We start from the raw sequence: 23,911 nt of genomic DNA on the forward strand, positions 1-23,911 counted from the left end.
CCCGTTGATCAGCGCATTCAATGATCGGTTTTTCGGCCAAAAGATCTCACAAAAGGTACATTGCTGCTTCGATCCTTTCAAGAATTATTAAACAAACAACCAAAAAAAGTCTCCGAGCTACGGCAACCAGGTCATTTTTTGAATTCTACTGATTGCTGGACAATGTTACAGTCCAACGTGACATTATATCATATTTCAAGAAACAAACCGCTGTGCACAGATATAAACTACTCTATGTTAGGTATGCATTTATTTTAAAGCACATAATTATACAATCAATAGAATTGGGAGAAATAATGGGAGAAATTTTGTGTGCGAAAATAATTGAATAGGAAACTTAATCGGGAACTTACTACTAGGAGAGATGTAAAGATAAAAGTGATAGCATGATAGGAAGGCTAGATGGTTAAAAAAACCCTTAGTTTAGGGTTTTGGTAAGCATCGTCCTTGAAAGTGGTTAGACTTAAACTAATTAATAATCAATTGCCCATGCCTTCGACATCCGACGATCCGCGCTTGAAGATCACTCCCAACGGTAGCTAGTCCATGTCATCGTCGTCATCGTCTGAAATAGTGTACTTCTTTTGGGAACGCTTGCGACGCGTCTGTTTCTTGGATGTGGTAGCCGCTCCGCTGCTGACATTCGACGATGATTGCGTGGGCGTAGCTGGGGCACTAGCCAGAGATTTGTTCAGCTTGAGCTTCATTTTGACAGCCGCCGCTGAAGTGGTTGCAATCTCCTCGTCGTCGGAGCCGTCATCGCCGCCATCGTCGTCGTCGTTGTCCGAATTATCCGAGCCTCCATTTCCATGCGCCTCACCAGTGTTATCTCCTGCCGCCACTGCGGCTGCATCCGCTGCAGCTGTTATCCTCTGCCTGGCCCCAACGAATACCTTTTGCAGGGCAATCGAATCCAGGTAGATCAGGGAGGCCTCTTCGTTGTAGATCTGTGCATTCTGGCACAGCTGCATAAAGTCTTTCTCCAGCTCGTTGAGATCGGCATACTTGCAGTCCTCAATACGCTGCAGGATTTTCTTAATGTCAACTGGCCGCTTAATGATCTCGTAATAGTCAGGCAACCGCTGTCGCGAAGGCAGCTTCATGAATGGTTCGGACAGAGTGCGTCCATCCTGGTTGTGCTTTATAACTGCACTCATAATCTTGTGCATCTGCTTCTTCGACCGCTTGTCCAGATTTTGGCGTCGTCGCCGTTTTAGGATCAACGAATCATCGTCGGACTCTTCCTTCCGATTCTTACGCTTTCGTCGCTTGCGCTTCGAATCGTCTTCCTCCTCTTCCTCGTCAAACTCAGCGCCATCGTCGATGGCTTTCAGCCACTCCTTTTCAGTCAAACTATCAGTGTAGTCTACTTCCTTTCGCTGCCGGGAGCCTCGACCTAAAGCGGGAAAGTTATTGTCAGAAAAATCGTTAAGTAACTGAGAGCTGTGTAACTCACCCAGAATGGTGTCCTCGTCGTATTGATAGTGGAAACGTTCAACTTCGTCATCGTCCTTTGTCAACCAATCGGGTAGCTCGGACTCGTCGATCAGACGTTCCCTACCCGGATGAATCTCCTCATCCTCCTTCTTGCGTTCCGCATCCATGCGCTTAAAGATTTCGATCTCCTCCTCGCTGCGGGCAATCATCATGTTGATCATTTCATCATCGGGCACTTCATTTTCTTCCTCCTCTTCGTTGTCATCCTGGTGCAGAATCGTCTGTAGGAACTGCTGCCGCTCGCTACCCGTTGACTTCTGATCGAACATACCAGCCTGGATGACCTTCTCGTCCATGTTCAGCTTGTACCTGGCTGCAGCCAAGATGCGCTCTTCCACGGAGTTGACTGTCATTAGTCGCAGAACGCGCACCTCATTACGTTGACCAATACGATGGGCACGATCCTGCGCTTGCAGATCCTGGTGGGGATTCCAATCGGAGTCGAAGATTACTACAGTATCGGCGGTTTGCAGATTAAGACCCAAACCACCAGCTCGGGTGGATAGCAAAAAGACAAACACGTCCGAGCCCTTGGCGTTGAATTTTCGCAGTAGTTCGCCACGATCCTCGGCCTTTGTGGTGCCGTCAAGTCGAAGGTAGCCGAATTGGCGCCATCCCAGGTAATCTTCGATAATGGTCATGCACTGAGTCATCTGACAGAAGAGAAGGACGCGATGATTGGTGGCTTTTAGCTTGGGCAGGATGCGATCTAGCAGCTCGAATTTGCCGGAGACGCGATATAGATCCGGTCCTTTAAGACGAATATAAAGAATACAATATAAATTTAAATAAACAAAAAGATGAATAAGGTGAACTAACCGGACACAACTCCATGGCCGCCAGTGTGGTCGCAGTATTTCTCTTCTATGTGCTGGAACATGAACGGATGGTTACACAGCTTGCGCAGCTGAACGATCGTGTTCATCAGCGCCTTAGCGCCTCCCTTGCCGTGCTTGCCCTTCTCGGATCCATCAGTGAGTAGGACACCCTTACTCTGCATGTGCTTGTATAGAACTCGCTGAAGGGCGGACATGTCGCACTTGATGATGTACTCCACCTTGTCGGGAAGCTGGTGCTCTACCTCCTTTTTAAGACGACGCAGCAGGAAGGGACGAAGAACCTTGTGCAGACGACGAATGATGAGGATTGTCTCCTCCTCGTTTAGCTCGACCTTCTCGCCAGTGGTGGCAAATGGAGCATTGAACCACTGCTCAAATGTAGAACAGGACTTAAAGATCGAGGGCAGCAGGAAATTAAGTAGCGCCCACAACTCGGGAAGCTTGTTTTGCAGAGGTGTACCCGTGAGAAGTAACCGATAGGGGGCAATGTAGTGGGTGTTTAGCACCTGGGTAAGTTTGCAGTGATGGTTCTTCATGCGGTGACCCTCGTCGATGATCATGTATTTCCACTGGATCTTGGCCAGCACTGCCTTGTCCTTGATGACGTACTCATAGGTGGTCAACAGCACATTAAACTTAGTGGCTCGCATTTGATTTTGCAGCAATCGCCTTCCTTGCGGGCTGCCTTTGTAACTGACTACACCCACGGCTGGCGCCCACTTCTCGAATTCCAGCACCCAATTGGGCAGGGTCGAGAGTGGTACAATAATCAAGTAGGGACCCATAACCTTCTTCCGATCCATAAGGTACGTTACCAGCGAAATGGTCTGAATGGTTTTACCCAAACCCATTTCGTCGGCCAGAATTCCGTTCAAATTGTTGTTGTAGAGCGAAACCAACCACTCCAAGCCTTTGATCTGGTATTCCTTGAGCGTACCATTTACCATGATGCTGGCCTGTTCCACAACCTTTTCATGAATGGTATGAGCGATGCTGTAGTACGTCTGTTCCTCCGTCCTGTACTCATCGTCCTCCACCTTGGCCTTGGTAATTAGATCCTTGGGATCATCCTCGTTGCCCGTCGCCTGCGCTTTGTCAGTGACATCTTCTGTAGCCGTTGGTTGCTCCTCCACCTTGGGTTTATGGTCCTCGTTGCTCCCACAGCTGTCCTCCTCGTCGTCAATCCAGTCCCAGCCAGGATGCATGTTAAGCCAGCGGTGCAAGTGCTTCAGCATGGGGGCATCATCGCCGGTGAGTTTCTTGCCAGTGCACTGTTCCACCACATGGACACGCATATCAGCAACAATGCTGCCCTCATCAATGCCAATGTACTCTCCGCTCATCAGCAGTTCCTTTTTGAACTGTATCAGCCGCTTGCCCTCCTCCTCCTTTTTCTTCATCTGGTCGTCCTTGTGTTGTTTCACCATCTGAGTTAGGTTGCTAATATACTCATCCGTCTGCGACAGTAGGAAAGCCAATCTCTTGTCCTTCTTTTGATCAATCAGCTTGCGGTAACCCTCCTCATCCTCGGCCATCAGACGTCGCATACGTTCCTTCTCGATGCGCTCTTGTTCCTTCTTTTGCTCACGCTCCGCATTTGCGTGATGGTTCATCACGGCCTTGTTCATCCTTGCAAGTTGGGCCTGGTGAATTAAAGTATATATTAGTTTAAGATCTTACTGATTTTCTTAGTTCGTCACGACTCACCTTATTATTCCTGTGGAATTCTCTTAGATCCTTGCCGTGCTGAAGCACAGCAGCCAAGAACTCCAGATGCTTTTGACGGCGCTTCCGTTCAGCCTCTAGCTTCTGTTGCTTTTCGAGTTTTTCAGTGGCACGTGCCTCCCGCAGACCCTGCCGCTTGGTCCTCTTGTAGAGCTTAATATTTAACGCTGTTTCCAAAGTGGTATCTCGTCTCGTGCACTGAACGAACTCCATACGCAGCTGGCGCTGGAAGTTCAAGACTCTTAGGGCCCTCAACTCAATAGCCGCTTGCAGCCGAAGATCCTCGGACATGGTGGCCGGCAGACGCTGCAACTCCTGCATGCGCAATGATATTCTGGCAGCTATTCTATTCTCCCTTTCCTGCAGCAATGTAATGGGATCCAGGCCCACGGGTTTGGCCACTGTTGTAATGCGATTAGGTTTGGGCATCGGCATGCCTGCAGGTGGAACCTGTCGCGGAGGACCTCCTCCTGGTTGCGGAACCTGAGTACCTGGCGGCATTCCTGGCAGAGCCCCTCTGACTTGTGGCTGCATGGGCGATGAAGGTATTAGTGGCTGCCCTCCAGATGGCCCCATACTTAGGGGTTTGCCTCCGTTTGGCAACTGGTGCTGATGTTGTTCCGGTGGCGGAGGCTGAGGCTGTTGTTGCTGCTGCTGAGGTGGCTGTTGCTGTTGGATAGGCGGGGGTCCACCCACTTGTGGCGGTTGTGGTGGCAATGGCTGTCCCTGTTGCATGTGTGGCGGTGGTGGCGCTACCTGCATTTTCTGACCAGGAACTGGCGGACCATAAGGATTGCTTGCGGGCGGCGTGGAGCACTGAGGCGGAGTTCCTGCTGAAGGGGGCGGTTGTTGCTGCTGCTGGGGCTGCACGGGTGGTTGTCCTGCATGTTGGCTCCCTGGCGGCGGTCCACCTGGTGCTCCAGGTGGTCCAATTGGTGGTCCTGGCGGAGGCTGTTGCTGTGCCGCCTGAAGCGCCTGCTGCATCTGCATGGATATGGGCTTGTTCCGCGCCAGCAACCGATAGGCGGTGATCTGTGTGCGCAACAAGTTCACCTGATTGCCGTTAAGGTGCTGGTGCTTCGAAGTGGCCCGCATTGCCAGGAGCTGGGAGTAGCGAGGATCTTCCTGCAAGCCCTTTTCCTCCATAGAATCGATGGCGCGTTGAAGCGCGTGCAGATTCTCCTGGCTCGAGCGCTCGGGAGGTGGCGGGCCCCCAGGCGGGCCACCAGGTGACACTATGCAGGGTTGTGTGGGAGCCTGAAAAAAAAGGGAATTTAGCTTAACAACGATTTCATTAATCACATAATCAACGTAAAGCTATTAAGTTTATTTAATTGTTTTAAAACTAGCTTAAACAGAAGCAATTTAGAAATTGATAAACAAAGATAAGTATTTTGAAAATGTTTTGATATACGTACTACAAAATCCATACTGCACAAAAAGCTGACTTTAAGTACAAATTAATTATAAAACAAAAAGCTCTCACTCGCCCAGAATCTGAGTTAGCGAATGCCAGACACATAACCAAGTTACTGAACTGCGAAAACTTGTTCTACCGACTGTGCTCAGTGCTTTATTCACTCGACACGAAGTCGGACCAGGTGCAATATATCGCGGAAACATATTGTAAGATACACAGATAGGTACGTAGATAAGTAGATTGGAGAAGCAACTGAGATGGCAGCCAGTATGTCCCAAGTCGAGGAGCTGTACGACTTTATACACCCGCTTGCAGTGAGAGCTGGGGAAATCCTGCTAGAGGGCTACCAAAATGCTGGCAAGGCGGTGGCCCTCAAGGACGGCGAATTCTACAATGTAGTCACTGCCTATGATAACCAGATAGAGGAGTTTCTCATGGAGAAGATACTGGCGCGCTACCCGGATCACAAATTCATTGGAGAGGAGGACACCCACAAGAATAACAATGTGACCAAAGAGCTAACGGATGCTCCTACTTGGATCATAGATCCCATCGATGGGACCTCAAACTTCATCAAACAAATTCCACATGTATCGGTTTCGATTGGATTGTCCATTAAAAAACAGATCGTGTTAGGCGTAGTTAACAATCCCGCACAGAATAAGCTATATACCGCGAAGTTGGGCCAGGGCGCCTTTTGCAATGGAAAACCCATTCATGTGAGCAGCTGTGAACATCTGAACGACGCCAATGTGGCATACGAGGTTTGCTTGCTGCACGCTCCAAAGATCCGGAACAAGCACATCAAAAGAATCTACCATGTGGGATCTAATGCCAGAAGGTGAGCGGGGGTGTTCCATATGCCAAACTCCAGCTCATATAAGTTCTGAATCCTTTTCAGACTCCTGGCCTATTCAGCTGTGGTGGATTCCCTATGCATGGTGGCCGCTGGCAACTTGGATGCCTTTCACATTGAAGACATGTATCCCTGGGATTGTGCAGCTGGCTATTTGCTTATCCGTGAGGCCGGCGGAGTTGTCACCCATCCGTACGGTGGTCCCTTCGATATCATGAAGCCAGATCTTATTTGCGCCGGAACGGACACATTGAGAGCTGAGATAGATCATCTCATTCGGAAGGCTGATCAGGAGAAGCATGTGGGTGCAGAGTAAGACCAGAGTAAAACCAAAGCGGTTTCGTCAACAAATAAAAGTCTAATGATCAACATAAAACAGAATCTTGTTTAAACGCTGGCTCCTTTGTTTTTGTTCTACAAATCAACTGCTATCAGCTCAGTTCATCCACAAGACAGTCTTTAATAACCCAAAGTGGGACACTACACACCTCATCAAGCAAACACGCCTTTTTATCTTCGAAATACTCAACGTGTCGAGAAACTGTATCCTAGATATGATTGATTAATTATAGTAACAGTAACACTTTTTCAGGTCTTGAATATTTAATTCGTATATCGAAAAATCCTTAATTACTTGCATCTTTCTTATCACATTTTAAATGATTATTGTAATTAAAAACTTATATTCTATAGATAAAATGACCGCCTTAAATATTGCAAGAATTTCCAGAGCAGAAAGTTTTTTTTTAGTTGACCAGTGTAGTAATATCACATCCATATACCCGAAACAGCAGTTAGTAAGCAACTCTATCGCACTCTCCCATATGTCCAAAGTTCTATTGCATCAAGGAAAGCTTCGCCAGAAAGCTTTTCACTGGCGTCGCAACTATTCCACAGCTGACTTGCGTCTATATAGTTCTGCTGCTCAGTCGGAAATCAACAGAAATAGCGATGAGTTCCGCGGTCAGCGAGTCCAAGCTCAAGGAGTACTACGATGTGGCCCTGAAACTGGTCCTCAAGTGCGGGCCTCTGATGCAGGAGGGCTACCAGAAGGCCAAGACGGACTACAAGGTCAAGGCGGACTTTTACGACCTGGTCACCGTGTACGACAAGCAAATCGAGGATATTTTGACCGAGGGATTGGTGGCCGCCTTTCCCGAATCCCTGATTATTGGCGAGGAGGAGTCGGCAGCTTCACAGCGCCAGGCGGAGCTGACCGATGCGCCCACTTGGATCATAGATCCCATCGACGGCACCACCAACTTCATCCACCGCATTCCACACTGCTGCATTTCCGTGGGCTTGGCCATCAACAAGGAGCTGGTGGTGGGCATTATCTACAATCCGCCGGCGAATGAACTGTTCTCCGCCTACAAGGGACATGGAGCCTATCTGAATGGCGAACCCATCCACACATCCAAAGTGACGACGGTAAGAGAGTGCTTATATAACCTGGGAGCAACAATAAAGAGCGACAAGCAAGATAAACGAAATTTAACAAATAACCGTGCATGACATTATTCCTGCCATCAGGTTTATTGGTGCACAAAAAAAATTAAATATGCATTTCGATAAGAATGTTTAAGCAACTTGATAAAAGTGCTTTGTACAATACTGCATTTTTTAGAACTGGCTTTTTTTAAGAGCTCAAATATTTTATAACAAAATTGCCACAACATTTTTTTTAAGAATTTTAGCGAACACCTTTGTACCAATTAGATCTGCTGAGCATTTCTTTCAGTGGACCGGTGGCAATATCGTTCGTTGCTATTTCGCCAAACAAAAATAGCTCTGCATAATTACCCACATACATATATTCCTTCTCAATTAATGTTCCCTCTTCCAGACCAAGCAAGCAGTGATTGCCTACGAAATCTCGCTGATCCACGCAGCCGGAGTGAGGGACAAGAATGTGAAGCGACTGTACAAGATGGCATCGAATGCCACGGGAACCCGGTGTTTTGGAAGTGCCGCCCTAACCCTGTGCTACGTGGCCACGGGTCAGTGCGATGCCTATCATGTGGAGGACCTGAAACCCTGGGACATAGCTGCCGGAGCCATCATTCTGACCGAAGCCGGGGGCACTGTATGCCACACCAGCGGATCCAAATTCGACGTGATGAAACCGGATTGCGTGTGCGCCTCCACGCCGGAGTTGGCCAAGAATGTGATTAGCCTTATCGAAGAGGCCAGTCAGATTACGGAGTACACATTCAAGTAAAGACAGTTAATGGCTCAGTATGCAAAGACAGTATCCACGATTATCATTTGTAATTACTCGCTTATATTCCAGTACAATAAAACAAACTATGTATGTAATCTAAACTTCAGGATATCTATCTGGTAAAGCTTGCGAAAAAAGCTTTACCAAATGCCAGCTGTTTCTGAAAAAATATTAGTTTATACTTTGATCAGTCACTTATCTAGCCATGAGTTACCGGGTCAGCGAGGAAAAACTTGAAGAATACTACCAGGTATCCCTGGATCTGGTCAGGAAGTGCGGTCAGCTTTTCTTGGAGGGTTTTCAGAAACCAAAGCCCGAATACGAAATCAAGACAGCATTCTATGACTTGGTCACCGTGTACGACAAGCAAATAGAAGCCACTCTTACAGATGGATTGCTAAAGGCGTTCCCGGAATCCAAAATAATAGGGGAAGAAGCTATGGCAAACAAGACCCAGGTCGAGTTGACGGATGCCCCCACGTGGATCATAGATCCCATTGATGGCACCAACAACTACGTGCAAAAGATTCCCCATTGCTGTGTTTCCGTGGGTTTGGCCATAAACAAAGAGCTGGTGCTGGGGATTGTCTATAATCCACCTGCAAATGAATTGTATTCAGCTTGGCAAGGTCACGGAGCTTTTTTAAATGGGCAACCTATTGAGGTTTCTAACGCTAAAAAGGTAGGTTTCGCGAAAGTGATGAAATCATGCATTATCTTGGAGATTGGGGACTGATACACTGTGGCAATAACAAAAAAAGCTGGATGTGTGAATGCCCCCTAACGGTTTTAAGTAATCTATAAAAATTATCACTTGACAATATTGTTCATATAAGAAGGTAATAAAATAACAAGTGCACATGAACCTAAACTGATCTTAATTACAAATTTTGTTCCCTTCCCATAAGCCTATAAATCCACATCCAAATGAAATAATAATATGTTTTTCCACCAGTCTATCTGCTACAAAGCTCGCAAGCCAACTTTTGCAATACATAAAAGTGAACTAGCATTTTCGGAAACAATTGCAGGTGAACCAAGCAGTGGTGGGCTATGAGATCTCCCTAATCGTGATGCCCAAGGGGCGGGACAAGAACGTGAAGCGTCTCTACAAGTTGGCCTCGAATGCCACAGGGTAAGTGACCCAAAGAACTTTGATCTATTCCCATCATCTACACATTTTACGCATGCCACTATCAGCACTCGCAGCTTTGGAAGTGCAGCTCTCACGCTCTGCTACATAGCCGCCGGCAGATGTGACGCCTATCATGTGGAGAATCTTAAGCCCTGGGATCTGGCAGGCGGTGCGGTAATCCTCAGGGAAGCCGGCGGATGCGTTTACAACATCAGCGGAGAGAGATTTGATGTGATGAAACCCGATTGTGTGTGCACCAGCTCTGAAGAATTGGCCAAAGATGTAATCAAATTAATAGAAGCAGCTGACCAAATTACTGGCTATACTTTTAAATAAAAATCGTAAATAGTAAATCATACAAAGCATTATAGATGAAGGCTAAACAACATATTCACTAGGATGGAAATTATGGAAATATAAAACTATACAAATATTGTAAGACATATTTCCCAATTCAAACATAAGAAGACAAATGATTGATCTTCATAAATAAGACCTGAACATTTTTAACATAATATCTGCAAGGCCTCTCTGACAATAATGACTTGCAGCTCGAAAGTATAAATCATCCAATAATAAAGTCTGAGAGCGGGAAAAATGCTGATAAAAACGGGTTTTACAACTATTTGACTGTCTGCTTGTGGAGATAAAAAGAGTATGTCTATTTGTGTACATCAAACCAATTGAGATAAAACAGAGGCACCCAGCCAGGTGAGATGCCAATTTTTAGTACACCCTATGGGGCGATGTCGCAGCGATCATAAAACGCGAGGCAGGCAAACAATCATAGACCGAGTGAATTTAACCGAACCGAAAGCACTGCCAGCGCCAGCTAGGCAAAATCAGCCGGAGCGTGGAGCTACTTCCAGTGGGGTGCAGTCTCTCCGATTAGTTGGCCCCGCGAGCTGAGCAGCGACGGATCGTTTTTCGCCCAAGAAATACGCATTGCAGCAATATGGCAGAAGTAAGACAAGCGGATATCGAGGAGTTGTATAACTTTATCCATCCCCTTGCCATCGAAGCCGGTGAGATCCTCGTGGAGGGCTACGAGATGGCCAGTAAAAACGTCTCCATCAAAGGCGATTTCTACGACGTGGTTACCGACTACGACAACAAGATCGAGGACTTCTTAATGGAGAAGATTTTGGCCAGGTACCCGGAACACAAGTTCATCGGTGAAGAGGCGACGGCCAAGAACAACAACGTGTCCGGGGAGCTGACGGATGCTCCAACCTGGATCATAGATCCCATCGATGGTACTTCTAACTTTATCAAACAGATTCCACACGTTTGCGTCTCAATCGGTTTGGCGATCAACAAACAAATCGTGGTGGGGGTGATCAACAATCCTGTTCAGAAAAAGCTCTTCACAACGAAACTGGGTCAAGGCGCCTTTTGCAATGGCAAACCCATCCATGTAAGCAGCTGCGAGAGCGTTAAGGATGCCAATGTGGCCTACGAAGTGTCCCTGCTGCATGTCCATTCGGTGGCGAACAAACACATTAAAAGGATCTACCACATGGGACTAAATGCCAGGCGGTGAGTAAGTCATTTATACATTTGGATCTGCTTTGCACACCTAATTACTGTGTATATATTTGACACTGCCTAAAAAGCACTTAAAAACAATCAAAAAAGCTTATCGAAATCAAATTTAAACCCGTCTTAATAATCACTTGTCTGTGTAAAAAGCAAAACAAAAACATCTGAGTACAAAACAATTAACCAGTCGATGTTAAAGAAAAAGCTTCAATCGCCTTTTGTTCAAACATAATATTAATTATAAGCAAATGTAGCCTGGCACCATTTAAAAAATGTCCCATACATCCCCAGACTTGTGGCCTACTCTTGTGTGGTGGATGAGCTGTGCATGGTGGCCGCTGGCAATCTGGATGCCTTCTACATTGAGGACATGTATCCCTGGGACTGTGCCGCCGGTTCCCTGCTGGTTAAGGAGGCGGGAGGCGTGGTAACACACCCCTTTGGCGGACCATTTGACATTATGAAGCCGGATCTAATCTGCGCCGGCACGGAAAAGTTGCGCAAGGAAATCGAAGACCTTTTGCGCAAGGGAGACCAGGAGGAGTCCGTAGGAGGGAAGCCGGTGCAGAAGTAATTTAAGCAAGGCAAACACGATCTTAATTAAAAAGCTTGGGGTCAGCTGCACTGTCAATTGGCGCTCGAAGCTCTTCTAATGGGGAGCTTTTAGATATATTCCAGCTTTGATCGCCGGCAGCTGTTCCACGATACACCTAAAAAGGCGGGAAACCAAGACAGTCTCACTTGATACTTTGAAACTCCACTTCTTATGATAATACCATAATTTTAAGCACTAAGCTGTCAAATAAATCAAGAAAGATTACCCTAATGGAAAATTTGTCTATACTCCTTTAACAAGTTTCCAAAATATGTCATTTTGTCATACTTATTTGCAGAGTCAAATATCTCTCTGAAGAAAGGGAGCAAAGCGATATTTTCCATAAAAGTTTTTAAGTTAAAATTAAAAAAAAAATCCCATGCATAAACTAAAGTCAAAAAAGTTATTTTAAGAAATTCTTAATCTTTCAAATTATATAGGATAGGTTAGGATTCCTTTCTATTTTGCTCTGTTTCAATGAACTGTTAGATGGAACTGAGATATCTAAAAAAGATTCATACGGGGTCACTTACATTGGGTGGCATTCCGTGGGTTTGGTAGGGGGACATATTCGGACCCGTCGGCGGCATCTGCATTCCCATGTGCGGACCTTTTGAGAAAACTACGGATAATTACGTGCGACTGAGGCGATTGGTGGTGGGTTGTTCAAGAACATACTCATCCCCTGGTGGTGCGGTGGCATATGATGGCCGGGGGGACCCTGGCCTGGTGGTCCGTGCTGCATGGGATGTCCATAGGCACCGGGATGCCCGGGCGGCGGAGGTCCTTGCAGTGGACCCGGCTGCTGGTGAGGATAGGGGCTGTGCGGCGAGGGGGCGGGGCTCTGCGAGGGCGGGGCCATCGGACTGGGCGCCTGTGGCGGTGGCATGGGACTGTTCGCCGGAGAGGGCGAGGCCATATTGCAGCTCCTTTTCCTAGCTTTATCCAAAGGGCGATATCCAAGCAACTGGTGCAGCCTTATCTGCAGATGGAACACACGTCAATGCACTGTATTTACCAACATTAAGAAGCTATAGCCACGATATGTAATCGAAGCTACCGTTTTGGTGCCTTTTTTTGGCACATTTTTTTGCGCAGCCCGGTGCAAACAAAAAATTAACGACCAAAGACACGCCAAATCGGATGAATTCAATATCACGCTTCTCGCACACAGAAAACTCAATCGGATGCCTCCATTTGGTACCGAAAGTATTACCTATTAGCACTGTTTTTAGAAGGTTTTCTTCTCTTTTCACAACGCGACGCGACAGCAAAACTCTAATGGCGGCCGTCTCTATAACAAAAGTCACGCAAGGGTGGCAACTCTGTGAACCGGCAATAAAGGTGGGCGCGTTCAGCACAAGTAACAGTGAATATTCTTATAATAAATCTCTAATGGATAAATGTTTTTCCTCTAAATGTTATTTATTTTAATTTGATTTAAAGTATTAAACGTGTTTTCAAAGTTATTTAAAAGTTATTTTTTACAAAAATATTTGCTGCTGAACGCACGCTGTGACACGTCATGTTCCCGTGACCTGCGAATGGCAAAAACGAAACCATTCTCCAGCCCAAAAAAAGTGAAAACAAGACTTTTCCGATTTTGTATTAATTGTAGCACCAAATACAATTAACTAGGTTTACACTTAAGCATTTAGAGGCAGCGCCAGCTCTAGACAAAGTTCAGCCGTAATCATGGGTTTGTACACCACGGGGAATGGGAACGGAACCTCCCATTCCAGAGATACCCGGTGACGAAGTCTAGTCATAAAAATCGTACGTTTTACCTTCAGGTGGGGTGCTCAGCTACTTTCGCGGACTGCTCGGCTCCCGGGAGATGCGCATCTTGATCCTGGGTCTGGACGGCGCCGGCAAGACCACGATCCTCTACAGACTGCAGGTGGGCGAGGTGGTTACCACGATACCCACCATCGGCTTCAACGTGGAGCAAGTCACCTATAAGAACCTCAAGTTCCAGGTCTGGGATTTGGGCGGCCAGACAAGTATTAGGTGAGTGGGTTACACGAGACCCATACTATGACTCTTACCCAACATCACCCAATTGTACGGAGGTTACGGCCTTTATGTGTTCCGAGAAAATTTTAGGAACTTTTTTAAAGTATATTTTAAAAAAGAATCGCATCTTGGCGATTGTTTTTTTGCAGATTTCAAATTATTGTCTGGTTCCAAAAATATATTAAAATTGGACATCTTGTTATTTATATTAAGATCTAATCTCATTACAATATTAAAATATTTCGTCAATTCAGCATTAGGGTTATTTTTATTTCATGTATTTCACGTCCGGAAGTGTTCCACATTGCTTACACGTACTTACACGAAATTGTACTACGTCACGATAGTATTTAAGAATAGCAGTAATAACCTTCTGTTGATACAAAACCATGGAGAATGGGATCCATGATGTGAACAAATTTGTAATAGTCCCTTTGTAGGAAGACAGCGTACATACATATTTCTATATTGCATAAGAATCAAATTGTAATCTTAATCTAAATGTGTGCTATTTCCATTCCAGACCTTATTGGCGTTGCTACTACAGCAACACAGACGCCATCATCTACGTGGTGGACTCAGCGGACCGGGACCGCATTGGTATCTCCAAGGACGAGCTGCTGTACATGCTGCGGGAGGAGGAGTTGGCCGGCGCGATACTGGTCGTCCTGGCGAACAAGCAGGACATGGACGGATGCATGACCGTCGCGGAAGTCCATCACGCGTTAGGGCTGGAGAACCTTAAGAACCGCACATTTCAGATATTTAAAACGTCGGCCACCAAGGGCGAGGGACTCGACCAGGCCATGGACTGGCTGTCCAACACCCTGCAGAGTCGCAAGTAGATACTTAGCCAGTTCTCAGACCCCCAGTCCCATGTGTAAAAATGTGTGTCCAAAGCATCGCCAGCTAGGAAACGTCTACAGCTTTTTTCAAATTGCATATTGCGCAAAAAAATCCACGAACCGAAAGAAACTTTGTAATAACTTCTAGTAATATAATTATTAAATTATAGGATTAAACAATTCAGTAATTTCATGCATTGGTTACCACTCGGCCAGGCCGAATCGCATCACCCGTTTCTCCTGATTGTCTAGATCCATGCGAACCTTCTGTCGCATGTAGAATATGGGACAATCTCTGTTGGAGCAGATCACCTCCTCGTGCAAGGATTCCTGGCACCGCTGGCACTCGGTCCACAGGCGGGAGAAGGTCTCCTCCAGTTCCCTCTTCGCACCCACCTCCTTCTGATAGAGCTCACTCATTCGTGGCTCGCAGTGCGGGCACAGACAGGCCTGTTCGTAACCCTTGGGCATCAGGGATTTGCAACCCAAACATGCTGTTTTCTTGGTCATAAAACCAGCTAGTCCGCCTACTTTGGATGTTACCACAGTTCGTGTGCGCGTGTGTTCTCCCTTTAACAAAATGGACTCGGCATTGTCTCCCAAAATAGGTTCAAAGATCCTTAGCAGCGGTTTGGACAGCTGCTGTTCCAGGTAGTAGGTGGCATCGATGGGCACGCTGTTTTCTAGCACATACAGCGGATCCTCTGCCTTTTGGTAAGCAGGTGTGTTTTTAGCTGCCGCACAGATCACATAGGGAACTCGATCTCCAAGTTTGGGCGCCGTACCGGGATCTCTTTTCTTCATCTTGGCGGCCAGCTCAACGTGCGCCTGTTTTGCAGCGTAGTCCGTTTTGGCCAACTCTTTAGTTATGACCAAGTGGGAAATATCGATGCGGTTGCAGAGAAGATCGGCTATTACTTGTTTTACATAGGCAACCGCACCATCGGGATCCCTCTCGATGAGTAATTTCTGCAGGCAGGAGTTCATTAGGTTGGCCACCAGGGGTGAGTTATCTCTCCTCACGGTTTCAATGCCCTTGCAATCCATTTTATCGTAGGTATCTGGACGCGTGAAATACAATCCCGCATAACGTTTTTTGTTAATGAGAAGGTAGGGATAGTAAACTTTCTCGAATTCCAATTTGATAGGATGCACGAACTTTGAGCTGACTAGTTCCGCAGCCTCGCGTCCCAGTTCCATGCTGCGCTCCAGAGTTTTTACTCCGAAATTAACCATCACAGAATCTGTGTCGCCGTAGATGACCACTGCATTGTTCTCGTAACCATTGGCCTGGGTGTAGTGGGATTCCACTTCGTTTTTGGTCATCTCAATCATGGTACGTCCGTAGGCGGTGACGCTGCCCGAGATCTCTAAGCATGGCAACTTTCCCACCTGTGCGCCAGTGAATCCGTACACGGAATTAGCCGAAATCTTTAGCGCCAGCTGTCTGCCATCCAGGACCTTTCTTTTAAACGGATCGGTTTCGACTTTTAGGTCATTTTTGGCACGCTTTCTGGCTGCCAAAAGGGATTCTAGAATTTCCGGAAGCAGACCACGGCGCACCTCAGACTTCACAAAGTAATTGTTGGCAGGAGTACGTTCCACTTGATCGTCCTGTAGGTTCTCCTGCTCCCGCAGCTTCTCACGAGTTCCACCCAAAACCAAGGTGGTGTAGCACAAGTTATGCGCCATCATAATACTTGGATATAGGGAGGCGAAATCCAGCGTTGAAATGGGGTCTGCATAGTAACCCCTTTTTGGTTCAATCACAGTAGCTCCTTCATACTGTTCATCCGATCCTTGGGAGGTGTATGACGGCATGATGAATCCCTTGGTTTTGGCCTTGCGCAGCAATTGACTTAAAACCTTGATCTGTTGTCCGCGGGTAAGCAAGGACTCCAGCGGCACACCCGTTACCCTCGCCATCTCCATGTAGTTAACAATGGCCATTAGCTTCTCCAGCAATCTTAGCGGTAAGTAGGCATCCTTTAGACAGTACATGGCCAGCCGACGACGGGTCTGCTCGTCTCCATTCTGAAGATCTGTGATGATGCTATGATGCACATCCTCCTTTTGCTCCTGCAGAAAGTGATAGCTAACAGCGTTGAGAGTATACGAGCGAAGTTTGTAGTCGCGGAGGAGGACAAAGAGGAGATCGAAGGGAACCCTACCTTCAAAATTAACATACTGGTTTTCCCTGCGACCCATCTGCTTTGACTGCAACATCTGTTCCTTGATCACTGAACGAATGTTCTTAATCCTTCCCAAATACTCGAAGTTTTTGACCTTTAAGTGAGCTGCCCTATTAATCAAATAGGGGAAGTCAAAGTTGTTGATATTATATCCGGTCAAAATGTCCGGGTCAACTTCCCGGACAAAGGCAGACCACTTGTCCAGCATCTGGGTCTCCTTGTCGTGGCACAACACCTGGCTGCCTATGATCGGAGCGCACTGATTTAGGGTAAATACATTCCTTATGAAGGGCTCTCGCTCGCCCTGCCTGATCACCATATTGGCTATTTGAATGACTGGATCCATTTTGGCCTCCGGAAAGATTCCCTTGCGGCCAGCGCATTCAATATCGAAGGAGAGAATGCGGAAGGGAGCCACCTTTGACCATTCACCCTCGGGCTCGTGGGATATAAATCTGTCGAAAGCAACGTCTACTTCAATCTGGCAGCGGGATTCAGGCAATGGTTTGCTATGACTGTTCCTTATTCGCCAGTGACCCATGGGAAGCTCAATCCAATTGCAGCCCACCACATCTGTGTCCACCATGAAGCGAATGTCAAAGTCTATGTTATTCTCAAAGGCGCGACAATCCTGAAAGTCAATCTCGGACATGATAACCTCCTTTTTGAGCAGTCGTGAAGCCGCAGCCACAAATCTGGGCAGCGTAACCGAGATTTTGATGTACCTCTGCTTCTTGTCTCCATTGTATCCATGGATGTTTAGCTTCTCCACCAGTTCCACCATGAGCACAGCCTCTTGGACATTATCTTTGTTGTTGCGAATATCAGCAATAACCTTCTGATCCAAGGCTTTTTGTAGTTTCTCACAGTGGTGCTCCTCAAATTGCCTGGGCGCCTCTATGTAGAAGTACGGACAAAAGCCATGCACATGGCAGCACACAGAGTTACCCTCCATAGTGACACCAAACATTCGGACCACAGGCACAGGTCCTATTTGGGCTCCTGGCATTCCCGGCAACGGCTGTCCCAAGTAGTTTTCCACGTCCAGCTGCTGAAATTCCAAGTTGTGCTTGGAGGGATCCAGTTCTGGAGGCGGTGGACGGGACCAACGCTCGCTGGTTGTTTGGTTCTCCGGTCCATCACCCATTAGCAGAGTCTGGTCCATATCCTCGGAGTTCTCGAACGCGGCCAGTTCCGCCTCAAAGCCCATTTCCTCATCTTCATCGGGATTCCTGTGTGGGAAATTTGTATTGACTTGTATTACGCACTTCCAAAAGTTACACACCTGGGCTTCTTGGCATGCCCATTGGAGGTTCCATTAAACTTGCGTTTGCCGTCCATTATGGGTTCCTCCAGGAATTGGTATTTGCAAAATCATAAAAAGATGCGTTGCTAAAAAATAAGGCGCGCTTTTGCAGGTGGACAAATCAGTGTGACCGCAGCTAGAGAAAATTGCAATGTAAAACTTTTCTAGTGTTAAAAATATTTTAAGAACAACCAAAATAAAGAATACTTTACAATATTGGTAATACCATAAAGGCAATTAATGACAAATGTTTCAGAGTTCCTGAAGCTAAAATTAATGTGTAAATTCCAAACATTTTTTTTTAATTATTCTTACAAAATTTGACGTCTATATATATATAAAATTTAATTTACATAAAATTAGAGATCAAACGTTTATCAAAAATCAGCGGGTAACAACTATAATAAACGAAAAATAAAACTTTATTATCTAAATTTGATTTTTAAAATGATACAGCGGTTTCGCTTAAAAATACCACATCTCTTCTTAAAAATACCACACAAGTTGCGAAATTCCCCGCGATAGTGTTGGAAGTCGCGCCACACATTCAGTGCTATCAGCTTGCATTGTACCACCAAAATTGCTTGTAGTCCTCCGAAATTGGCAGGTAAAACGCATTAAACTGATAAACGCGATAGCCCTGTCGTCACCAGGAGATCCTCCCGAGAAGCGAGTGCCACAGCACGGAGGAGAAAACAGCTGTCGTGGGACACTCCGGTGAAAATGACAAACCTGTGAATTCCTCGAAACTGTTCCTGGTGGGGGTGTCTCTCCTGCTCTCTCCCTCTCTCTCTCTATCCGCTCACCCCTCTCACTCGCTCGCCCGCTGGAAGGAGGGGGATGGACGGTTGATGTTACGACGAGCACCTCAGCGCAGTGTGAATCACGTTTGGACGACCCCAAGGGAACGGCAACCACAAGAAGCCAGCGATGTACCAGAGTGCCTGCCAGGCGGCCACCACGGGCTCCTGTGTCCCGGGAGCTGGTCAGCAGCCGGACAACGAGCGACAGTCGGCGCTGATCGCCCAACAACCCCCCACCGCGCCTGTGGAGCCTGACTACAGTGGCTTCGATATCGTTAAGGCGACCCAGTATGGGGCCATTGCCCGGGTCCGGGAGCTGGTCGAGTCAGGCTGGGATGTTAATCAGCCGGACAGCGAAACGGTCACCCTGCTTCATTGGGCGGCCATCAACAATCGAAGGGACATTATCCGGTACTTCCTCGAGAAGGGCGCCACCGTGGATGCTGTTGGAGGCGAACTTAATGCCACGCCCCTGCACTGGGCTACGCGACAGGGACATCTTGGTGCCGTCGTTCTGCTAATGGCCGCCGGTGCAGATCCTAGAATCAGGGATGCGGAGGGCTGCTCCTGCATACACATCGCCGCCCAGTTCGCGCACACTGCTCTAGTGGCCTACTTCATAGCTAAAGGCGTGGACCCGGATCTCCAGGATCGAGGCGGAATGACAGCGCTGATGTGGGCAGCATGGAAGGTAAGCTTGGTTTTGATACAACCTACTTAGGCATCTCCAATATTATATATGTATATACATATGTATAGTATGGTAGGAATCCGAGGAAATTAAAATATTTGAATGATTAATGATTCACTCACAAAATTCTCAGGAAATCATGCCTCAACTACTTGTACAAAAAAATATAATCAATCTCTTGGGAAAAAGTCAAGTCCTGAAAATATACATAGTTTAACTTAAGAACCCTTATAAAAGGCCAGTATATTACTTATAAACTTTTTGTTGTTTAAGGTTTGCGCACTGGATCCCGTGCGCTTGCTGCTGACCCTCGGAGCGAATCCCGCCATGGTTGATTACACACATGGCAACACGGCGCTGCATTGGGCTATCCTGGCCCGCAATGCTACGGCCATTTCCACACTCGTGCTCAAGTCGAAGGCCTCGCTGGATGTGCCCAATCTGCGGGGCGAAACGCCGTTATCCATGCTGGAATCCCAGACAGGAGCCATTTGGATAGGGGCGAAGGTGATGGACCGCGTGAAAGAAGCGGCACTCACCTCGCAGCAAAGGCGGTCGCTGCTCTCCAAGCTGCGGCATGACAAACGCCTGAGGTGGTGGTCTATGGTGGCCTGCCCCTTTACCGCTTTCTATCTGGCTGGCATCGTATTCACCGTAAACACGCTGTACATTATTAAGTTTTTCCTGCTTGGCTGCTTGTATGCCATATTCCACACGATCGGCAAGGCATTGTTCGATGAGCACCTGATGGCCCTGCTGCCGCTGAGTGTTTACCTGGCCACCAAGGCATGGTTCTATGTCACCTGGCTGATGTATATCGACGATGCCGTCTCGCTTACGGCCACCGTTTGCTTCCTGATCTCCTCGCTGTTATTGTGGGTGTGCTTCCTCAAGTCATGGAAGGGAGATCCTGGTATTATTCGGCCTACCAGAGAGCAGCGATTTAAGGTAGGAGTCTGTTTTCTATTAATTTATGTGCGATAATGCGATATACTCCTAATTTATAACCTTGTAGACCATCATTGAGCTGTCGGAGCGGGGTGGAATCGGCTTTGAGCCCGCCTCTTTCTGCTCTGGCTGCTTGGTGCGCCGGCCCATCCGCTCCAAGCACTGCTCCGTGTGTGATCGCTGTGTAGCGAGGTTTGATCACCATTGCCCCTGGGTGGGCAACTGCATCGGGTTGAAGAACCACAGTTACTTTATGGGATTCCTCTGGATGCTGCTGATTATGTGCGCCTGGATGCTGTATGGAGGCTCCAAGTACTACGTTAATCAGTGTAATGTTCGATTCGATGGTAAGTTTAACCGTAGAGCCTTCAGAATATTTCTTAAATTGCGTTTGCCAACAGACTTTCTTGGTGCCATGCGGGCCATTGGCAACTGCGATGCCTGGGTGGGCTGGGTAATGGGTAACGCCATGCTACACATGTCCTGGGTGATCCTGTTGACGATCTGCCAGACATATCAGGTGATTTGCTTGGGCATGACCACCAATGAGCGCATGAACCGGGGACGGTACCGCCACTTCCAAGCTAAGGGCGGCCACAGTCCGTTCACACGTGGGCCCATTCAGAACCTTGTGGACTTTCTCGAGTGCAGCTGCTTCGGATTGGTACAGCCCAAGCGGGTGGACTGGATGAACTACTACGATTACGATGCGCAAACGCATCAGACCATCGAGAAGGAGCCGTTGCTGAGCGTGGACTGCCCAGATGGGATGGCTGGCGACCACCAGTATGTGTAGGATAAGTCCTATCGGGATGCGAAGACGCTTCAAATGCCCATTGCGCATGTTTAACAACCAACATCAACCGCTTTAAAAAGTCCGCTACAGCTTTTTCTCTTTTCCAAAAATCCAATTCGTTTCATTTTCGCCACCATTTTAATTGGTCCCCACTGATCTGCTGCTAAAATATATAAATTGCGATTCGCAAAAAAGTATTCAACACAACCAAGACAGAAGCGTCATCGCTGACCGATATCGGATGGACGAGTTGGGGTCCAGGCCCACCGTGGCTACCCTTCACTAACGTACATATTATGAATGTATTACTGTAATTACTCTGTATATTTCTGCGTATTTCTTACTCTTCGATCATAAGCCGAAAGTACACAAAACCATTTTGTCCTTCAAAGTATTTGTATACCAAAAAACCTAAATGCAAACGTAAGCAAATGAACACCGAACAAACTTAACAATGCAACCATAATCAAACCAGAGTTTGTTTGAGCGTGCAATATTCAAGATTCTAATTCACTTACTGAGATATTAACAAATTGTAAAGCGCACACAACAAAAAGAAACACCAAAAGTAAACTGTCAAAGTCTTAAGGGATTGCACAGAGGTGGAATCTGAGGGAAGTTTGTCCTAGGCGGGCTGCTCATTGGAGTATAATCTATTAGAGAAGTGTATAGTTATACCGAAAATTCAGGAATACGCAGTCTTCATAGCTGACAGCTCTCTATGGATCGATGACTTCGCTTCGAGAACGACACTCAAAGACTTTTCAAATATCACTTATTAATGTGGCAAACGCAGCGAAGACAGCAATTTAATCAATTGATCCCAAGCACTAGCATACTTAAATCAATAATGAATTAATTCTAAATGCGATCCAATTCTAATTATGCACTAGTCTAGTCAGAAAATTATTTAAGTAAAATGTTAAAGTGCAACTACAGCCACAAATTCGATAAATAAATTGCATATTTATATAAACCCATATAGCTATGAAATGATCTAATTATAATGTAAAAGGAATTTCAGCAACCTGAGAACAAACCGCATAGCAATGAATAAAATATGTTGTAATTGTAACACGTTACTTAAATGCATTTAAATATTAATTCAAACGAAGTCTACAAATCATTTTAATACAAAACAATCGCTAAGCAAACCTTTTCAACTATGTACTGTACGATATATTGATAAAAACACAACTTTTTCGACGTATTTTGTATTTGAGATTATACAAACGGAAGTGGAGATGAAGGATTTGCTATGAAGTTATATGTTTCAAATCCATTTTGTATATTCCTTTCGCTCACACTGCTAGAAGATGAAAGCTTTCAAAAGACTATATAAACCGAACAAGATTTAACATCAAGCAAGCACCTACGTAGCATTGCGCATATTAACGTATAAACTAAGTGTTTTTGGCCTATTTAATAAAGCAAATCAACCCCATTGCCTACATCTTTAGTTTAGCGACTAAGTTCAAGACAAATATATTTAACTAAAGATATATTAATGAATGTATTAAATAGTGTGTAGAACGATGAAACTTGTGAGCTCGATGAGGTGTATGTGTATGTGTAACAATGTGCGTTAAAAACAAATTTAAATAATAAATAGACCTTTATTCCGTATTCAAAAAAGGCAGAGTTCGCATTTATAATTCTGTTTTGATAGCTTTAACAAAAATGAAAGGCGTTTCGGATTGGGTTTTAATTTGTTTTTATTGTTTGATGACATAATATTGTAGATTTTAAATTTCATTTTTTGTTTTTATTTTTTCTTTTTTGTCGACATTGATGCATTACATTAATAGGCTCACTTTAAAAATAGAATTTCTTCCCTTTTATGATAAATTAAGTGAATGGTTTTATCGATTGATTTTTGTTTTGCTTTTACAAAAAGTAAAACATTTAAAAATAGGAAATTTAAACGAGTTCTTGCGATTTACTGCGATTTAAACTTCGTGATTAGTTGCAATTCTTTTCTAGCGTTTGCCTTAGACTTTTGCAGCGGTTGTAAATGATATACAATACATATATTTTTTTGCAGTATTTATAATTTACTTGCTTGATTGCAAAAAATATGAGAATTTCGGGCGTTTGCAACGAGCCAATTTTTGTATCCTTTCAATAGTATTATTTTTAGTTTAAGCAAATAAAAAACACAAGGGCTTATGCACTAAATAAAAGAATGGTTGCAAAAGTTAGTTGAGAAATACAAGACATTGATTACATATAGAGTAAAAGATTGAAAGTAGTTCTGGACTGGACTGTGAGCGAATCGTGTGTTTTGGATAGCAATAGCGTCTTTTGTCTATATAATATATTTATCAGGTGGGATTTCGGCGTGGCCAGCTTGAGCTCAATATATATACTATATTATGATTGATATTTGGTCGGAGTTGAAAGAAGCTATAGGTGTTTTATCGTTTACAATCGTTTCCCGTTTTCACATGCTAATACACAGAATACAGAACGAGGCCGAAG

General features: G+C 45.8%; 8 protein-coding genes across 10 annotated transcripts; 6 read left to right on the forward strand and 2 right to left on the reverse strand.

Moving 5' to 3' along the window:
* Positions 1-223: 223 nt before the first annotated feature.
* Positions 224-13,167, reverse strand: LOC6539532 (ATP-dependent helicase brm). Of its 2 annotated transcripts, none has more exons than XM_039375006.2 (7): positions 13,050-13,167; positions 12,512-12,815; positions 12,367-12,443; positions 4,044-5,318; positions 2,317-3,979; positions 1,457-2,248; positions 224-1,396 (listed from the first exon to the last, which is right to left on the reverse strand). In XM_039375006.2, the coding sequence occupies exons 2-7, from the start codon at positions 12,750-12,752 to the stop codon at positions 540-542; spliced, it is 4,905 nt and encodes a 1,634-aa protein (XP_039230940.1). In that variant the 5' UTR covers positions 12,753-12,815; positions 13,050-13,167; the 3' UTR covers positions 224-539. The 2 variants fall into 2 exon arrangements, with proteins under 2 accessions (XP_039230940.1, XP_002086420.3); XM_002086384.4 differs by having other exon boundaries at positions 12,367-12,455.
* LOC6539536 (inositol monophosphatase ttx-7) lies at positions 5,622-6,729 on the forward strand. Of its 2 annotated transcripts, XM_015189623.2 has the most exons (3): positions 5,622-5,704; positions 5,797-6,322; positions 6,383-6,729. In XM_015189623.2, the coding sequence occupies exons 2-3, from the start codon at positions 5,916-5,918 to the stop codon at positions 6,651-6,653; spliced, it is 678 nt and encodes a 225-aa protein (XP_015045109.2). In that variant the 5' UTR covers positions 5,622-5,704; positions 5,797-5,915; the 3' UTR covers positions 6,654-6,729. The 2 variants fall into 2 exon arrangements, with proteins under 2 accessions (XP_015045109.2, XP_002086424.2); XM_002086388.3 differs by having other exon boundaries at positions 5,622-6,322.
* Positions 7,241-8,662, forward strand: LOC6539535 (inositol monophosphatase 2). The gene is made up of 2 exons (XM_002086387.3): positions 7,241-7,768; positions 8,184-8,662. The coding sequence occupies exons 1-2, from the start codon at positions 7,289-7,291 to the stop codon at positions 8,556-8,558; spliced, it is 855 nt and encodes a 284-aa protein (XP_002086423.1). The 5' UTR covers positions 7,241-7,288; the 3' UTR covers positions 8,559-8,662.
* LOC6539538 (inositol monophosphatase 3) lies at positions 8,752-10,310 on the forward strand. The gene is made up of 3 exons (XM_002086390.4): positions 8,752-9,243; positions 9,593-9,696; positions 9,762-10,310. Exons 1-3 carry the CDS (start codon positions 8,767-8,769, stop codon positions 10,030-10,032), a joined length of 852 nt encoding a protein of 283 aa, XP_002086426.2. The 5' UTR covers positions 8,752-8,766; the 3' UTR covers positions 10,033-10,310.
* On the forward strand, positions 10,555-12,071 carry LOC6539533 (inositol monophosphatase 3). Its single transcript, XM_002086385.3, has 2 exons — positions 10,555-11,235; positions 11,530-12,071. The coding sequence occupies exons 1-2, from the start codon at positions 10,652-10,654 to the stop codon at positions 11,810-11,812; spliced, it is 867 nt and encodes a 288-aa protein (XP_002086421.1). The 5' UTR covers positions 10,555-10,651; the 3' UTR covers positions 11,813-12,071.
* Positions 13,168-13,372: 205 nt separating the features above from the next.
* On the forward strand, positions 13,373-14,882 carry LOC6539531 (ADP-ribosylation factor-like protein 1). Its single transcript, XM_002086383.3, has 3 exons — positions 13,373-13,532; positions 13,627-13,843; positions 14,373-14,882. The coding sequence occupies exons 1-3, from the start codon at positions 13,529-13,531 to the stop codon at positions 14,692-14,694; spliced, it is 543 nt and encodes a 180-aa protein (XP_002086419.1). The 5' UTR covers positions 13,373-13,528; the 3' UTR covers positions 14,695-14,882.
* Positions 14,825-18,340, reverse strand: LOC6539530 (DNA polymerase delta catalytic subunit). The gene is made up of 2 exons (XM_002086382.4): positions 18,172-18,340; positions 14,825-18,118 (listed from the first exon to the last, which is right to left on the reverse strand). The coding sequence occupies exons 1-2, from the start codon at positions 18,225-18,227 to the stop codon at positions 14,896-14,898; spliced, it is 3,279 nt and encodes a 1,092-aa protein (XP_002086418.1). The 5' UTR covers positions 18,228-18,340; the 3' UTR covers positions 14,825-14,895.
* Positions 18,341-18,717: 377 nt separating this feature from the next.
* On the forward strand, positions 18,718-23,065 carry LOC6539529 (palmitoyltransferase Hip14). Its single transcript, XM_002086381.4, has 4 exons — positions 18,718-19,686; positions 19,960-20,634; positions 20,702-20,981; positions 21,036-23,065. Exons 1-4 carry the CDS (start codon positions 19,123-19,125, stop codon positions 21,428-21,430), a joined length of 1,914 nt encoding a protein of 637 aa, XP_002086417.3. The 5' UTR covers positions 18,718-19,122; the 3' UTR covers positions 21,431-23,065.
* The last annotated feature ends 846 nt before the right edge of the window (positions 23,066-23,911 follow it).

This window comes from Drosophila yakuba, chromosome 3L (assembly GCF_016746365.2).
Source record: "Drosophila yakuba strain Tai18E2 chromosome 3L, Prin_Dyak_Tai18E2_2.1, whole genome shotgun sequence".
Lineage (NCBI taxonomy): Eukaryota > Metazoa > Arthropoda > Insecta > Diptera > Drosophilidae > Drosophila > Drosophila yakuba.

Excerpts from the sequence above, each read along its gene's own strand:
- LOC6539533 (XM_002086385.3), top strand. The coding sequence starts at position 10,652 with ATGGCAGAAGTAAGACAAGCGGATATCGAGGAGTTGTATAACTTTATC. Across the intron at positions 11,236-11,529 it reads ATGGGACTAAATGCCAGGCG|ACTTGTGGCCTACTCTTGTG; the intron begins GTGAGTAAGTCA and ends ATACATCCCCAG.
- LOC6539538 (XM_002086390.4), top strand. The coding sequence starts at position 8,767 with ATGAGTTACCGGGTCAGCGAGGAAAAACTTGAAGAATACTACCAGGTA. Across the intron at positions 9,244-9,592 it reads AGGTTTCTAACGCTAAAAAG|GTGAACCAAGCAGTGGTGGG; the intron begins GTAGGTTTCGCG and ends AAACAATTGCAG. Across the intron at positions 9,697-9,761 it reads TTGGCCTCGAATGCCACAGG|CACTCGCAGCTTTGGAAGTG; the intron begins GTAAGTGACCCA and ends TGCCACTATCAG.
- LOC6539529 (XM_002086381.4), top strand. The coding sequence starts at position 19,123 with ATGTACCAGAGTGCCTGCCAGGCGGCCACCACGGGCTCCTGTGTCCCG. Across the intron at positions 19,687-19,959 it reads TGATGTGGGCAGCATGGAAG|GTTTGCGCACTGGATCCCGT; the intron begins GTAAGCTTGGTT and ends TTGTTGTTTAAG. Across the intron at positions 20,982-21,035 it reads GTGTAATGTTCGATTCGATG|ACTTTCTTGGTGCCATGCGG; the intron begins GTAAGTTTAACC and ends GTTTGCCAACAG.
- LOC6539530 (XM_002086382.4), bottom strand. The coding sequence starts at position 18,227 with ATGGACGGCAAACGCAAGTTTAATGGAACCTCCAATGGGCATGCCAAG. Across the intron at positions 18,119-18,171 it reads GGGCATGCCAAGAAGCCCAG|GAATCCCGATGAAGATGAGG; the intron begins GTGTGTAACTTT and ends TTTCCCACACAG.
- LOC6539536 (XM_002086388.3), top strand. The coding sequence starts at position 5,739 with ATGGCAGCCAGTATGTCCCAAGTCGAGGAGCTGTACGACTTTATACAC. Across the intron at positions 6,323-6,382 it reads GTGGGATCTAATGCCAGAAG|ACTCCTGGCCTATTCAGCTG; the intron begins GTGAGCGGGGGT and ends AATCCTTTTCAG.
- LOC6539535 (XM_002086387.3), top strand. The coding sequence starts at position 7,289 with ATGAGTTCCGCGGTCAGCGAGTCCAAGCTCAAGGAGTACTACGATGTG. Across the intron at positions 7,769-8,183 it reads ACACATCCAAAGTGACGACG|ACCAAGCAAGCAGTGATTGC; the intron begins GTAAGAGAGTGC and ends TCCCTCTTCCAG.
- LOC6539532 (XM_002086384.4), bottom strand. The coding sequence starts at position 12,752 with ATGGCCTCGCCCTCTCCGGCGAACAGTCCCATGCCACCGCCACAGGCG. Across the intron at positions 12,456-12,511 it reads ACCGCACCACCAGGGGATGA|TTTTCTCAAAAGGTCCGCAC; the intron begins GTATGTTCTTGA and ends AATTATCCGTAG. Across the intron at positions 1,397-1,456 it reads CGACGAGGACACCATTCTGG|GTCGAGGCTCCCGGCAGCGA; the intron begins GTGAGTTACACA and ends TTCCCGCTTTAG.
- LOC6539531 (XM_002086383.3), top strand. Across the intron at positions 13,844-14,372 it reads GGCGGCCAGACAAGTATTAG|ACCTTATTGGCGTTGCTACT; the intron begins GTGAGTGGGTTA and ends TTTCCATTCCAG.